This window comes from Neophocaena asiaeorientalis, unplaced genomic scaffold (genome assembly GCF_003031525.2).
Source record: "Neophocaena asiaeorientalis asiaeorientalis breed wild unplaced genomic scaffold, Neophocaena_asiaeorientalis_V1.1 scaffold180, whole genome shotgun sequence".
NCBI classification, from domain to species: Eukaryota; Metazoa; Chordata; class Mammalia; order Artiodactyla; family Phocoenidae; genus Neophocaena; species Neophocaena asiaeorientalis.
This window is the reverse complement of record NW_020173697.1, coordinates 97,838-111,819: the sequence shown is the minus strand read 5'-3', so window position 1 is coordinate 111,819 and position 13,982 is coordinate 97,838. Positions and strand designations below refer to the sequence as shown.

General features: G+C 39.3%; 1 protein-coding gene across 1 annotated transcript in view; it reads right to left on the bottom strand.

The window, feature by feature from the left end:
- Positions 1–701: 701 nt before the first annotated feature.
- The window catches only part of GLRA3 (glycine receptor alpha 3), a 109,464-nt gene continuing 96,183 nt past the window's right edge, over positions 702–13,982 (bottom strand). Inside the window, exon 8 of the mRNA XM_024750514.1 lies at positions 702–980. Coding sequence (XP_024606282.1) covers positions 702–980 — 279 coding nt within the window. The remainder of the gene's footprint in view (positions 981–13,982) is intronic.

The window sequence follows — 13,982 nt, the reverse complement described above, 5'->3', positions numbered from 1 at the left end:
GTAGATTTTGTATATAATATGATCGCTTAGGCCATTAAAAAAATTTCCAAAGAGGGAAATTTAGTATTTTAAACAACTAAATTTAGTATCTAAACAACAAAGTTTTTAATTTTAATCTCCTAATTTAAAATTTTTATTCCCTAAATTGGTTCTATAGCATGTGTATGTACAATCTTCTATCATTATTGAGCGAGTTTCCCACTGACTTATCTGATTATTTTTCTATTTTGTAACTACAGTGTAAGAAAATATTTTAAAGCCTCAAACTACTGATTTTTTATCTTCAACGTTTCCCCTTTTTCCTTTTCCAAAGTTTTCTGTGCAAATTTTACTTTTGTGATATTTAATATTGAATTAAAAATCAAAGAATTCCAAAGTAGTTTTCACATGTACTATTATGTGATATATTAGATACACATTGACAGTAATACTTCCACTTGTACGATTTACTGTGAAAAAAACAGATAATCTTAAATTAATATGAAATAGAATCCCTATAATATATATATTTTTTATCCATTAAAGTACTCAACTGCCTCATGACTTTGCATAGCAAATCATAATAATACCTTTCCATATGCCACATATGACAAATGGTCATCATTTGTACACCACACACACACACACACACACACACAGCCCTATGGCAAAAAACCTTCCTTCTGAGTTGACAGTTTGCACACTTGCACACCCCCAGAGACTTAATCTTGTTGCTGATGAATATCCTCATGCCTAAGAATTTTATAGATAACCCAGTAGAAAATATTAAAAATCAAAAAGGCTAATGGGAAGCAGGCTCGGGAGATGGTGTCAATCTTCTTGGCCCGGTCAATGAAGACCTTCCTCATTTCATCCAGGCTCTTTGGCATTACCTGGACAGGATGGTTTGGGCCCTTTGGAGTCACACCGTCTTTTGTTTGCAGACACGGTCCCATTCCATAGGCTGTGAAACTGAATCGGCTTTCCCTTACCTCATCATCCTGTCATAAGAAAAACATTAGAAAGCACTTTAACCCTGAGAAAACCAAAATTTAAAAAGAGTCATGTACCAAAATGTTCATTGCAGCACTATTTACAATAGCCAGGACATGGAAGCAACCTAAGTGTCCATCGACAGATGAATGGATAAAGAAGATGTGGCACATATATACAATGGAATATTACTCAGCCATAAAAAGAAATGAAATTGAGTTATTTGTAGTGAGGTGGATGGACCTAGAGTCTGTCATACAGAATGAAGTAAGTCAGAAAAGAGAAAAACAAATACCGTATGCTAACACATATATATGGAATCTAAGAAAAAAAAAAAAGGTCATGAAGAACCTAGGGGCAAGACGGGAATAAAGACAGAGACCTACTAGAGAATGGACTTGAGGATATGGGGAGGGGGAAGGGTAAGCTGTGACAAAGTGAGAGAGTGGCATGGACATATATATACACTACCAAATATAAAATAGATAGCTAGTGGGAAGCAGCCACATAGCACAGGGAGATCAGCTCAGTGCTTTGTGACCACCTAGAGGGGTGGGATAGGGAGGGTGGGAGGGAGGGAGACGCAAGAAGGAAGAGATATGGGAACATATGTATCTGTATAGCTGATTCACTTTGTTATAAAGCAGGAACTAACATACCATTGTAAAGCAATTATACTCCAATAAAGATGTTAAAAAGAAAAGCACTTTAGTCATGGAATAGGGCATGTATAACAGGCATTTCAGAACGATAACTTAATCTTTATCATGATAAATGATAACATTATTATAATGAAAAGGTAAAACATATAAAGGTGAGTTGCTTTTCTTTCCTATTCAAGTTTTATTGATTTATCCTGCTGAATCATACAGACGTGTTCATTCAATGAAACACTCAAGTGTTATGTTTTAATGGAAAAATTAAATATTCTGGTATTGTCTACATATTGCTAGAATATCTAAATAAATTGAGCAAGGAAAAAATCTATTTGGATATTATATTATATATGTTCATGTACTAGATTTTTTTCACATCATGTGTTTAAATGTGTACGTATATGATGTCAAAGGGAAAATACCATGATCATAGTTTGAATTTTTCTTTTTCATGGAGGCAAACATTTTTTTTTTTTTTTTTTGCGGTATGCGGGCCTCTCACTGTTGGGGCCTCTCCCGTTGCGGGGCACAGGCCCCGGACGCGCAGGCTCAGCGGCCATAGCTCGTGGGCCCAGCCGCTCCGCGGCATGTGGGATCCTCCCGGACCGGGGCACGAACCCATGTCCCCTGCATCGGCAGGCGGGCTCCCAACCACTGCGCCACCAGGGAAGCCCCATGGAGGCAAACATTTTAATGCCTGTTTCCTACAATTTCACGTTACTTCATTGGGAAATACAATCTAGATCGACAACACTGCTTGGTTATTGTTATTCTCACTTGATGTTTTATACTAACCCATTTGGCATACTATCAGATGGCCAGATATTCTAGTTCATATACTATTACTTTTAAGGTACATTGGTTTTGTTGAAATTATGAAGGAAATCTGGCAGAAGTTTCATGTTAAAGAATATTATAACTTATCATGGTCCTAAAAGTATTGTTATTTTTCTCTAAAATGTTGCAAATTGAAGAGAATTCTCCATGTATATATATGAAAAAAACAAAATTTAAAGAAAAAATTACTTAATAAAAACATGATAGGGCTTCCCTGGTGGCGTAGTGGTTGAGAGTTCGCCTGCCAATGCAGGGGACACGGGTTCTAGCCCTGCTCTGGGGAGATCCCACATGCTGTGAAGCAGCTGGGCCCATGCACCACAACTACTGAGCCTGCGTTCTAGGGCCCGCCTGCTGCAACTACTGAAGCCCGCGCACCTAGAGCCCGTGCTCCGCAACAAGAGAAGCCACCGCAGTGAGACGCCCGTGCACAACAACGAAGAGTGGCCCCTGCTCGCCACAACTGGAGAAAAGCCCGCGCACAGCAACGAAGACCCAACGCAGCCAAAAATAAAACAAATAAACTTATTTTAACAAATGATAAATGAAATGTGTTCATGATAGGAAAATATGGTATTTAATCCTTTATAATGAAATTCATTAATGAATAATTTAATGCATTTGTTTGGAATGTAACTGTAGGTAACTGCCAATTAATTGGATTTTTGCTACTAAAATTCAATGTTTAAAAGATGACCTCTTAAAAAGTTGTTACAGCCCAATTTTTATGAACGTACTCTGTGATGGTAACATAAGAGTTAAAAGTAATTAACTGGCTCAAACTCCTGAAAATTTATTTTAGGTCTGTGATAGTACAGGCCTAATGAACAGTATATTACAAAATATGAAAGCGAAAAATAGAAATTTAAATGGATTCTAAAACTGAGAGGATGATCAAAGTTGATGTAATAATGTATGAAACAGTTTTTTGGGGAATTAGGAAATAAGGCAATTATACCTGAAAAACAGAAAGATATAATTACTGGAATATATCTCAACTGTAAGATGTATAAGCAACTGGATTTTGAGGAGACAAGTCTAAAATAAAAGCTGATGATCCAAATTACATGTAACTGTTGCAGTCTTACAAAAATTGGAAATTGGTTTTCTAGTGGTCTTTAATAGGGATGTTCACTTATACTGCCAATGTTTTTAGCCACCATGGAAATGTTAAGGCTAAGTAACTGTTTTCTTTTTATTGTCTTTATCTTTATGGGGAAATAATCAATACATCACCGTATAAGTTTAAGATATACAGCATGATGGTTTGAGTTACACATATTGTGAAATGATTACCATAATAGGTTTAGTGAACATCCATCGTCTTGTATAGATACAATAAAAAGAAAAGAAAAAAATTCTCCTTGTGATGAGAACTCTTAGGGTCTACTCTCTTCACAACTTTCCACTATATCATACATGATCTATCTTACAGCAGTGCTAACTCAAGTCATCAAGTTGTACATTATGTCCCTAGAACTTATTTAAAACTGGAAGTTTGTACATTTTAACCACCTTCCTCCACTGTCCATCTGTTCTGGGGAATTGAATATTTTCAGACCTTTAGAGAGCCTCCCACGTACACACTTGTCTCAAAACAGAGATTTGAGATTTAAGATTTAACATACATAGTGAACAACTATATTTTCTCAGTTGGATCTTTCCAGCAAACTGTGAGTAAAGGGGTAACACCAGGCCTGGCTGTTGAGAACTGCAGAGAAAGACCTAGTTTTTCCAGCATGATTTCCTTGAAAACAGGAATGTGGAGTTTTCTCCCTTTACTGTGGCACCTGCCCTGGGGGAGCAGTTCAGTGGCCTGAAGCCTGGAGGGGCGGGGGGAAGAAGCTCTTGAGTCGCTGTTGGACCTCCCCATGAAATGAAGATGCTGTGTCTGGCGTGTCACCTGCCTCGCATCCTCCTAGAGGACCAAGTAATCTGGAGGGTCTGATTGACAGTTTGAACCTAAAACCTCAGTGGTGGTGACGGAAGGAGACCTGGCTTTCAGATCCTTTCAGACTCAATGCAGCCAAAGGTTCTGGGAGGGAGTTCTGATGAGAACGTGACCCTGACCCTCCCTGGGTTTGAGGTTGCAAAAGCTCCACAGAAAATACTGGGGATAAATCATACTGTTGGGATATGGATGACACACACATATGCCCTGTTGAACTGGCAGATGGATGATGAGTGAGATAAAACCGAAGGGAAACAGGGTCATAAAACTGAGGAGAAAGCGGCTTTGTCTCCTAGTAACCGATTAGCTTTGCGCAGCTAAAACCACTTGGGGGAAAGAGAAACCAGAGCACGTACATCAAGCAGCTTTGCAGCCTGTGCTCACGATGAAAGCACAAGTCCAGTGGGGACTTGGAGGGACACCGCACTTCGTCTTGATGTCACTCCTCTGCCACCCCAGGCAAATGACACTGGAAACGAGTGACTACAATGCAGCCCTGGCCAGTGGAACTATAATGGGAACCACCAACGAAAGCTATGTGTGTAATTTTAAATCTAAACTTTACATTAGCTACATTTAAATTAAAAGAAATAGGCAAAATTAATTTTAATACGTCCTAAATATTATTCAAACGTTGGCTCAAGTAGAAATTAAAGGAGAAATTTTGTGTTCTTTACTGCATACTAAGTCCTTGAAATCAGTGTGCACTTTACATTTATAACACCCCTCAATTCAGACTCCACATTTCTAGGGCTCAACAGCCTCACGGGGCTAGTAGACAGCACACAGGACAAAGTAAATAGGAGCTGGGCCGCTTTGCTGAGAAGAACCAGCAGATATCTGGGAGGGTCACACTTGCCAGGATCTTTAGGCTAATTGACATAAGAGCTGATCATTTTTCTGCATGCTGCAGCTGAAAAACAACGTTTGATGTGAATGCGAACTCCTAACTTGCTGCAATGTTGCCGTTCGGGAATTGCTGGCAGGCGTAAATTCAAGGACGCTTTTGGAGTGGGTGAAGCCTTGGGTGATGTGAATCTATGCTGAGAAGGAAAGCCGCCTGTTGTCTTTCTGCTGTGTAGTGGAACAGCCCTGAAGAAGACACAGCTCTCTTAAGGGATGTAGCAAACCTGGGCTGGCCATACAGTAATTAAAATAATAATAATAATAATAATGCAAAAAAAATCAGCCTCCCCAAACCACATGCTCTGAGCTAAACTCTGATAGACATGGTGATTCGGGGAGTCCCCCAGGCCTGGGTTCCCAGGTGGCTCTGTTTCGGGGAAGGCAGGAGAGTATATACAATTCATGGACACGTTTACTCTTGCAGCTGACATGCTGGGTTTCACTGAAGGAAAAAAAATCTGGGCCATTCAGAAGAAAGAACTTGGCCAGAGAAGACTCTATCAGCTCTCTTTAGGTGGCTTTCAAGACACAGAGTGAAAAGAGCGAAAACTGACAGGATTCCTATGAAAGACTTCCTGGCACGTTGTCGCCAGCCGGGGGGGAAGCAAATCTGTTCTAGTTCCTTCCGGCAGCTGTTTCCCTGAAGGAGCCCTGTTAAATCTGGCACTTTCATCTCGGAGTTAATCCAGTGGTGCCAATGGGAATGCAAACAAAAGGCGCTGACGCGGTGGCTGAATTGACTGCATCTGCGAAGACACAAAGATGCCTGCCCACGAAGGCCAGGGTCTCCTTGTCCAGTTCTGAGTGGGGTCCCAGGCTGTGTGCCATGGTTAATGGAGAACGGCCAGGGGTGGTGAACACAGCTCTTTGGGATTGTGGAAGCCAGTGCACCATGAGAAGTAAGACTGCTGGGAAACGAGAAGGCGAAGTTAACAGCAATGTTAAAAAGCTGGTGGAGCAGAGAAGGAGGCAGAGTTACGCTGTGTTCGTAGGTATCATGGTTGTAGTGAAAATTGCAGATAGGAAAAGAAGAGACTAAGACGTAGCCAGTAGGCGGTATCACCTCTGGCTAAATGTATAACTGGGAAGGATGTGACTGTGGATGAAAGACCTTGCCATTTCTGGCGTGAGCCTAATCTTGGGCTGCTGGGCCTTAGCCCAGTTGTAATTGGATGTACTAAAATGGGAGCCCTTAGAATTGCCTAAACCTTCCGCTGTAGTAACTATTAAACAGCACAAGATTCCAGGGAGGTAAAGAAAACTCAGCTCTGATTAAGGACGTGATGGCAGCAGGGGTGCTAGCCCCTCGTTAATTTTCTCTGAAATAGTCCTGATTGGACTATGATAAAAATAAGCAGGTCTTGCAGGCTGACTGCTGACTACGTGGGTTCACTAAGGAAGTCCCTACAACTGCCTCCACGAGGTGGACGTGGTAAAACCTCTCTAGGAGTTTCAGGACAGAGGAGGCTGGTATGCTTTGGTCCACTTGGCTACATCTTTCCTCTCAATCCCAATCTAAAAAAACCTCAAACAGGGCTTCCCTGGTGGCGCAGTGGTTAAGGGTCCGCCTGCCAATGCAGGGGACTCGGGTTCGTGCCCCAGTCTGGGAAGATCCCACATGCCGCGGAGCGGCTGGGCCCGTGAGCCGTGGCCGCTGAGCCTGCGCGTCCGGAGCCTGTGCTCCGCAACGGGAGAGGCCACGACAGTGAGAGGCCCGCGTACCGCACACACACACAAAAAAAACCCCCCAAAAAACCCCTCAAACACAGTGAGTCTTCATGTGGGGTAGACTGTCACCTTACTCTTTGTCCCTTAAGGAAACCTGACTTCTCCAACATGTGTCACAACCTGGTTGGAAGCAGTTTGGTCCAAATCATTGTCAGACTAAGCTGGTTAATGATGAATGAGAACTTTCCTCTTGGAGGAGAAAGTCAGGCAAGGTTTGGGAAGTGTAGTAGCACACATGACTAGGTAAAGCTTAAGATTCACACTAGATGCAGCCAAGGGTCAGAGCCCAGTAACGTCAGTGAAGTTTCTGAAAATATCCTGGATCAACCACTCGAGACAATTCACAAACAGTAAAGGACACACTGCTATTCTCCTGGACCCCAGTACGAGGAAAACAGCTTGCAGCACTATTTGAAATCTGGCAGATACGTTCTGGGTTTCTGTTGGTCATGGTGTACAGAGTGACAGAAAGACAGGCTGAATTTTTTTTTTAAGGTTTTTTTTTTTTTTGGATGTGGACCATTTTTAAAGTTTTTATTGAATTTGTTACAACATTGCTTCTGTTTTATGCTTTTGGTTTTTTTGGTCACAAGACATGTGGGATCTTAACTCCCTGACCAGGGATCGAACCCACACCTCCTGCATTGGAAGGCAAAGTCTTAACCACTGGACCGCCCGGGAAGTCCCAAGACAGACTGAATTTGAAATGGGAACAAGGGCCAACTGTAAGACATCTGAGGCAGGCAATAACCCAAGCTGCCTCTCTGAGGCCTTAAAAGTCATCAACTGTAGAGGTATCTGCTACTAAAACATGCAGACTGGAGTTTCTGGGAAAAGCTCAATAATAGCACCCTAAGGTGGCTGCTAGGATTCTATACCAGAAAACGCTCTAATGCCATGAGCAGATTAACCTATTTGAATGACAGCTACTGGCATTCTCTTGGGCTCTGGTAGAGACAGTCCCTAGGCTAAAGGAATCTGAAGAGTACCAGACTCTATTTAGGTCTAAGATATCTACCATGTCATGCGTGATGTCAAAATGTCATCTCCATTCAAGTTCCCTGATAAAAATGAAAATGACATATTCAGGAACAAGCTAAGAGGAGTAACTTGGGTGAAGTACCTCATATGAAAATGTATCCTTTCAACAATGGACCCATGATGGAAGCTACCCACTGAGGAAAAACAGGTCCCTTCGTTCACCAATGGAAACTCTCATATGGATGGTCAGGACTCACAGTGTACCTGCAGTGGAATGAGTAGGTAAGTCTACACAATGGGCTGATTTGAGAAGCAGTGAATATGGCAGTATCACAAGAACCGGTTCTTGATCTCAAAGCTATAGCTTTATATCTGGATATTCAGAGACTCCTGGGTCCTGGCCAGTGGCCTTGCATTATGGTCAGGCAAATGAGCCCTTAACTGGGCAGTTAAGAACATCCCAAGGGGGCTTCCCTGGTGGTGCAGTGGTTAAGAATCCTCCTGCCAATGCAAGTGACACGGGTTCAATCCCTGGTCTGGGAAGATCTCACATGCTGTGCAGCAAATATGCCCATGCGCCACAACTTCTGAGCCTGCGCTCTAGAGCCCGCAAACCACAACTACTGAGCCTGCATGCCACAACTACTGAAACCTGTGTGCCCAGAGCCCGTGCTCCATAACAAGAGACGCCACCGCAAGGAGAAGCCCGTGCACCGCAACGAAGAGTAGTCCCCGGTCGCCACAACTAGAGAAAGCCCATGCACAGCAACAAGACCCAACACAGCCCAAAATAAATAAATTTTATATTAAAAAAAACCGAAAAAACAATTTCCTCTTGAAAAAAAGGAACATTCCAAGGTGGGAGATGCAATTCCTTATAGAAATCCCAGGGTAGAATTAATTAGGTCATGTAGTCCCCATCTAATTACCAGCTCAGAAGGGGACTACAGCGCCAAGGCACATGTCTTGGATTGGTCTTTGATGTAGTCATGGTGGTGTCCAGGCCATGCAGCAATGGACAGAACATGTCCCTCTGTTGCCCAATGAAGCCACTGATGTGGTCAGAGCTTGTCTGCAATATTAACAAGATAAAGAATTGCTTGAAAATTGCCTTTGGGTTGAATCTCCGAAGGACAAGAGCTAACACACAGCTGGCAGATAGAATGCTTAGGGTCTTTGCCCAAGCCTCTTGGAGGATTCAATGGATTTTAGCAGCAATAGATGGTCCATATTGGGCTTGTTTACACTGTAACAGAAGCCATAGCTGAAAATACTATTAATGGCTTGGAACAGGCACTTTTATATCAGTCTGGGCCCCTGGAATAGATCCCTTTGGAGAAAAGAACACATTTACAAATGGCTAGTATATAAAATGGCCGAAGAACACAACATAGTAAGGGCATCTCACATCCCATCAGCTCACAGAGCTGAGGTTTAAACAGAAATTGGAAGGAGCAATGAAAACATTATTACTAAAGACAGGATGACCAGGACATGAAGGGCTGGTTGGTTCACTGGATGAGTGCACAGACCACGTGGGTATGAGCGACAGTAAGGGGGAACACCTTTACAGAGGTTTCTGGTTTCTGGTAGTGGAAGTGTCGGGGGATAGAGAGCAAGGCTGTGACTTAACTCTGTCCCACCTCACAGGTTTTTCTTTTGTATTACCTGATAGCATGGTTTTGGGTCCACGACTGCATTTGCACTGAAAGGATCGTTGCTACTTATGATACTGTATCTGTTTCTTTAGACTAGGAAGCCATTCATGCCCTCTGTAGGTGAGAGAACTAAGAGTCCTGTGTGCTTGAGAAGCTATAAGGCCTCGCACTTAGATGAAGACGCTTTATCTGCTCTCTCTCCTGCTTTTTATCCTACTGTAAAGCTGAGAAAATGACATATGAGATTAAAGTTTATTTCTGTCGTGCAAGTAAGTTGGCCTCCTCAAACCTGTAATCAGAGCTATGGAGTTATACTGACAAAGCCACTTTACTCTGGATATGTGTTTAAATAGAAAATGACACTTTGAACAATTTAAACTTCATCATCTTCATACAGCACTCGTCCATCATAAAAGCTGGCAACGTGTGAAATGACCACATTCTATGTACATGCAATAATGACAGTCCAGACGAGGACAATATTTCTCACACTGTGGTCCACTCAGCAGCTGTCTCAGAATCGCTGGGAGGGACTGCTGAGATCCAGTTTTCTGGATCTCAGTTGCGGAGATTTGTACTCATTAACATTTAGGTTGTCCCAGTAATCTGCATTTCCAAGCTCTCTAGGTGATCATAACGCACAATTTGTGGAAACAAAAATTTCCAAGAGGCACAATGCAGCTCTCCGAGTTAGCCTGAATCCATGGTGATATAACATTTTTTGAACACCTCTAACACTTTCTAATTTAAATTTTAAGTGGCAGCTTATGAAAATATACTCTGTAGTGACTTCTGTGTTAGTATGGAGGTATTATTTTATTTTTTAATAATTCCTGTTTTTAAGTAAGGCTGTTTCTAGGAGAGGCTATCTATAAGGCTATTAATATGACCTGTATCTCTACTCATTTTTAAATTTATGACAGACCTAGGAATACTTTAGGAATAGACTTTGGACAATTACATTATATAATGTGACTTGGTGCAGTATTGTTTTTTCAAAAGCATCTGGAATATGATTTCACTAACAAATGTATCGCCAGTGGCTTTCCTGTTAATTTTGGAGGTGAAAAAATAGAAACTTTAATTTTAAGTAAAAATATTTCCCTTATTAAAATGTCTCATTCAAATATTTATTTCCTGGCAAAGGTAATAGAAAGCAAGATGTTGAAGGATTCTTGTTCTAAAAAATGAAAATAAATTGGGCATCTGCATTATTTTTTTAAAATGTCTGTGCTATAGGAAATAGTTTTCAACTATTTTATATAGTCACACAAATATATTCGATGGTCCAAATTTAAAATCTGACTCAAGATTGACATTGAAAATGCAAATGTTTTTATCGTAGTTAAGCAATTCCATGGCTTCATCATTTATTGCCAGGGGTCTGGATAGTTCCAGTTATTTAATTCTCAGATTCTTGGTTTCTTATTCTAGGAAAAGATGATTATAGCACTATATAGCAGATTTTTTTAGGGTGAGAAAAATACATACAACCCCCGATAATTGTTGGTATTGTATTATCAATATTTTGTTTGTTATAATTGTATTATTATAGATGTCACATAATACACAATGTGAAAGAAAAATACAGCTTAAACAATTTTACCATTAGATATTGTAAATCTACAGAAACTAAGCGAGCACTAAAGTTCTGTATAAAATAGGCCTACCAATTGCCGACTCCCCAGATGCCCTCACACTTGTAGACTTTTCACTAAAAATTAACTGACAGCATAAAACTAGGAGGATCACTTGGCTGCCTCACTGTCTTACTGTTGTGATGGATGGGCTTTGCTCTACAACTGCTGGGATTCTTGCAAATCTAATTCCTGCAATCAAGGAGGCTTTAGTGTTGTTAGTATGTTCCATGAAACAGCACAGGTATTTGGGGTGAGCCCATGAGATGAGGCACACGGAGTCATCTTATTTCTTAAGCAACAGGATCTCAGCTCTACTGGACCAGACTCCAGTCGCTACCCCGGAGACAAGATGAGGGAAGCAAGGACCCCTGAACTCCAAAACGATCTTATAATTTTTTTTAAATGACTGGACTTTGGGGATCTTTTTGAAGGGCTACACTTACAATAATAATTTTAAGCATGAATGAAGTTTTTCTATTAGCTCATCATTAATAATAGATTGCTATACTAGAAGGTGCATTAAATTATTTTATGACTCAACTAATTTCTCTGTTTTGTAAAACTCAGTCATAAAATTATCCCGTGTTTATATATGTTCAGAGGTGCAGTGATATTCTTTATTCCAATTAACACTCAAATATTTTTTTGAGATAATTCAATTTTCTGGTGAGGTCTTTAGCTTGGGTTTCTAATGGACTAAAGGCCACAAAAGCAAGGTTTAGACAAACATCTAAAACTTTTGACTCAGACACTATATGTTAGCCAGTGTTCAACGTTCATAAAATTAAGCCACTTTGCAACTCAAAATACAGACAATAATAAAGATTAAATAGAATGAATTAAAATGAACCAAAGAACGTGGCTGATTAAAAAAGTAAAATTGAAGAAATAGCTTCATTTACCCACAAGTCAATCCTCTTATGCTTCAAGCAAGTTAGAAGGGTAGGCAATAAAAAATATAAAAAGCCATTTTGTTAGTGTATAATTCTTTCTACAGGAGGACCTGTTTTCACTAAATATGGAAGTGAGAAAAATGTTTCAGTAATTAAGCAACAATACCATATTGTGAAACATTCTAAGTGCTTTTCACTTTAGAGAATTATGCCAAAGACTAACTCATGTAACATGCATATTATAACTAGAATTATTACAGAAAGAAAGCCCAAGGGTAAATATAGTCATTCAGTTGAATTGCTTCATCTTTATCATCAAACATAATAAACTAACATATATATGAAACAAGAATTAATTTCCTATCCTCTTAGTCTTCAAAAATAACAATAACAAAAAATATTATTTGTTGCAGGCTTGGTGAAAGCATGAAGATTGCTAGTGAGCGGTGACAAAATATTAATTATATAAAACAGCATAAGTGATGATTAATTATGTGAATTGCTATGAGATACAACAGCACTAAATATGTTACTTTCATCCTAATGTTTTTTCCCTACTGGATACCTTTGAGATGTTCTTATACAATCAAGATGCTAAGTAAATTATCCCAAAGGTTTTTTTGTTTAAATAATTTTCTGTAACTTTTCATTGTCAAGTAGGAAAATGACAAAGGAAGGAAAAGTGAATTGCTATTAATTCCCATTTATATGATTTCAAAGTGTGTAGATTTTGAAAAAATTATTAATAAACAAAACAATGGCTTGGTTTTGTTGAGAAAAAATCAACATCACTTAGAAAATTCTAAGGTAAGATGAAGTATGTGAATGAATTAAGTTATTTTTCTGAAATAAGTATCAGCTTAAAGTAAAAGCCTCAGTTTAGACAACTATATACATTTCTATATCACTTAAAAATGGAAGGCTTAAAAAATATAACTATATATGAGGTTAAAAATACTTTAGACTTGCAAGTCTATTGTCAATATAAAATTCCTTGAACTCCCAGGGGAACCTTGCATTTCTTATAGATGACATGAATTAATTATGAATTAGCCAAGTTTATGCTTGGCATATTGAATTTAGATTCAGAATGGTTTGGAGATTATTGAATGGTAAAATGTAAGCTTAAAAAGATGAATATTTTAGATGAAATATTATGAAAATGTAATAAATACATACATTTTGGGGAATTGCTGAGAAGTCAATGAAATATTTTTTTTAAATCTGTACATCTATTTCTATTTAATGTGCTAGATTCTTTCATTGCCAACTCATAATTATGGGGCAAAATAAGATACTATATTACAGTGGACAGCGTATATAAAAAGCAGTGTATCTTTTTTAGTTAACTTTGTGATGGAAGTCACTAAAGTGTCACTAAATTAAGTAGAGATTATATTACTTTATTGAATATTATTTCCCTAAAGAGATATTTCAGAGGGGATATAGTTCTAAGAAATAGTTGTGTTTAACATAAACTCAAAATATTTGTTGGCAGGAAATAATTAAATTCTCACAATTTTTGTTTTACTTGAGAAAATGAAGTTTCTAACCCCCGTGTATCAGAGTCGCTCATATAGAATTTACTTTGAAATTATTGAGAACCTACTACTTTCTCAGGTATGTATCAAAGAAATTTGTAGGAAGTACTTACCTACTGAAAGAATATCTTCTACTCTAGAATATAGCATAAACTGACCTCAAATGGAAACTTTATTGAATAATTTAGTGTATATGGGTACCATGTTGCTTCCAAGCAT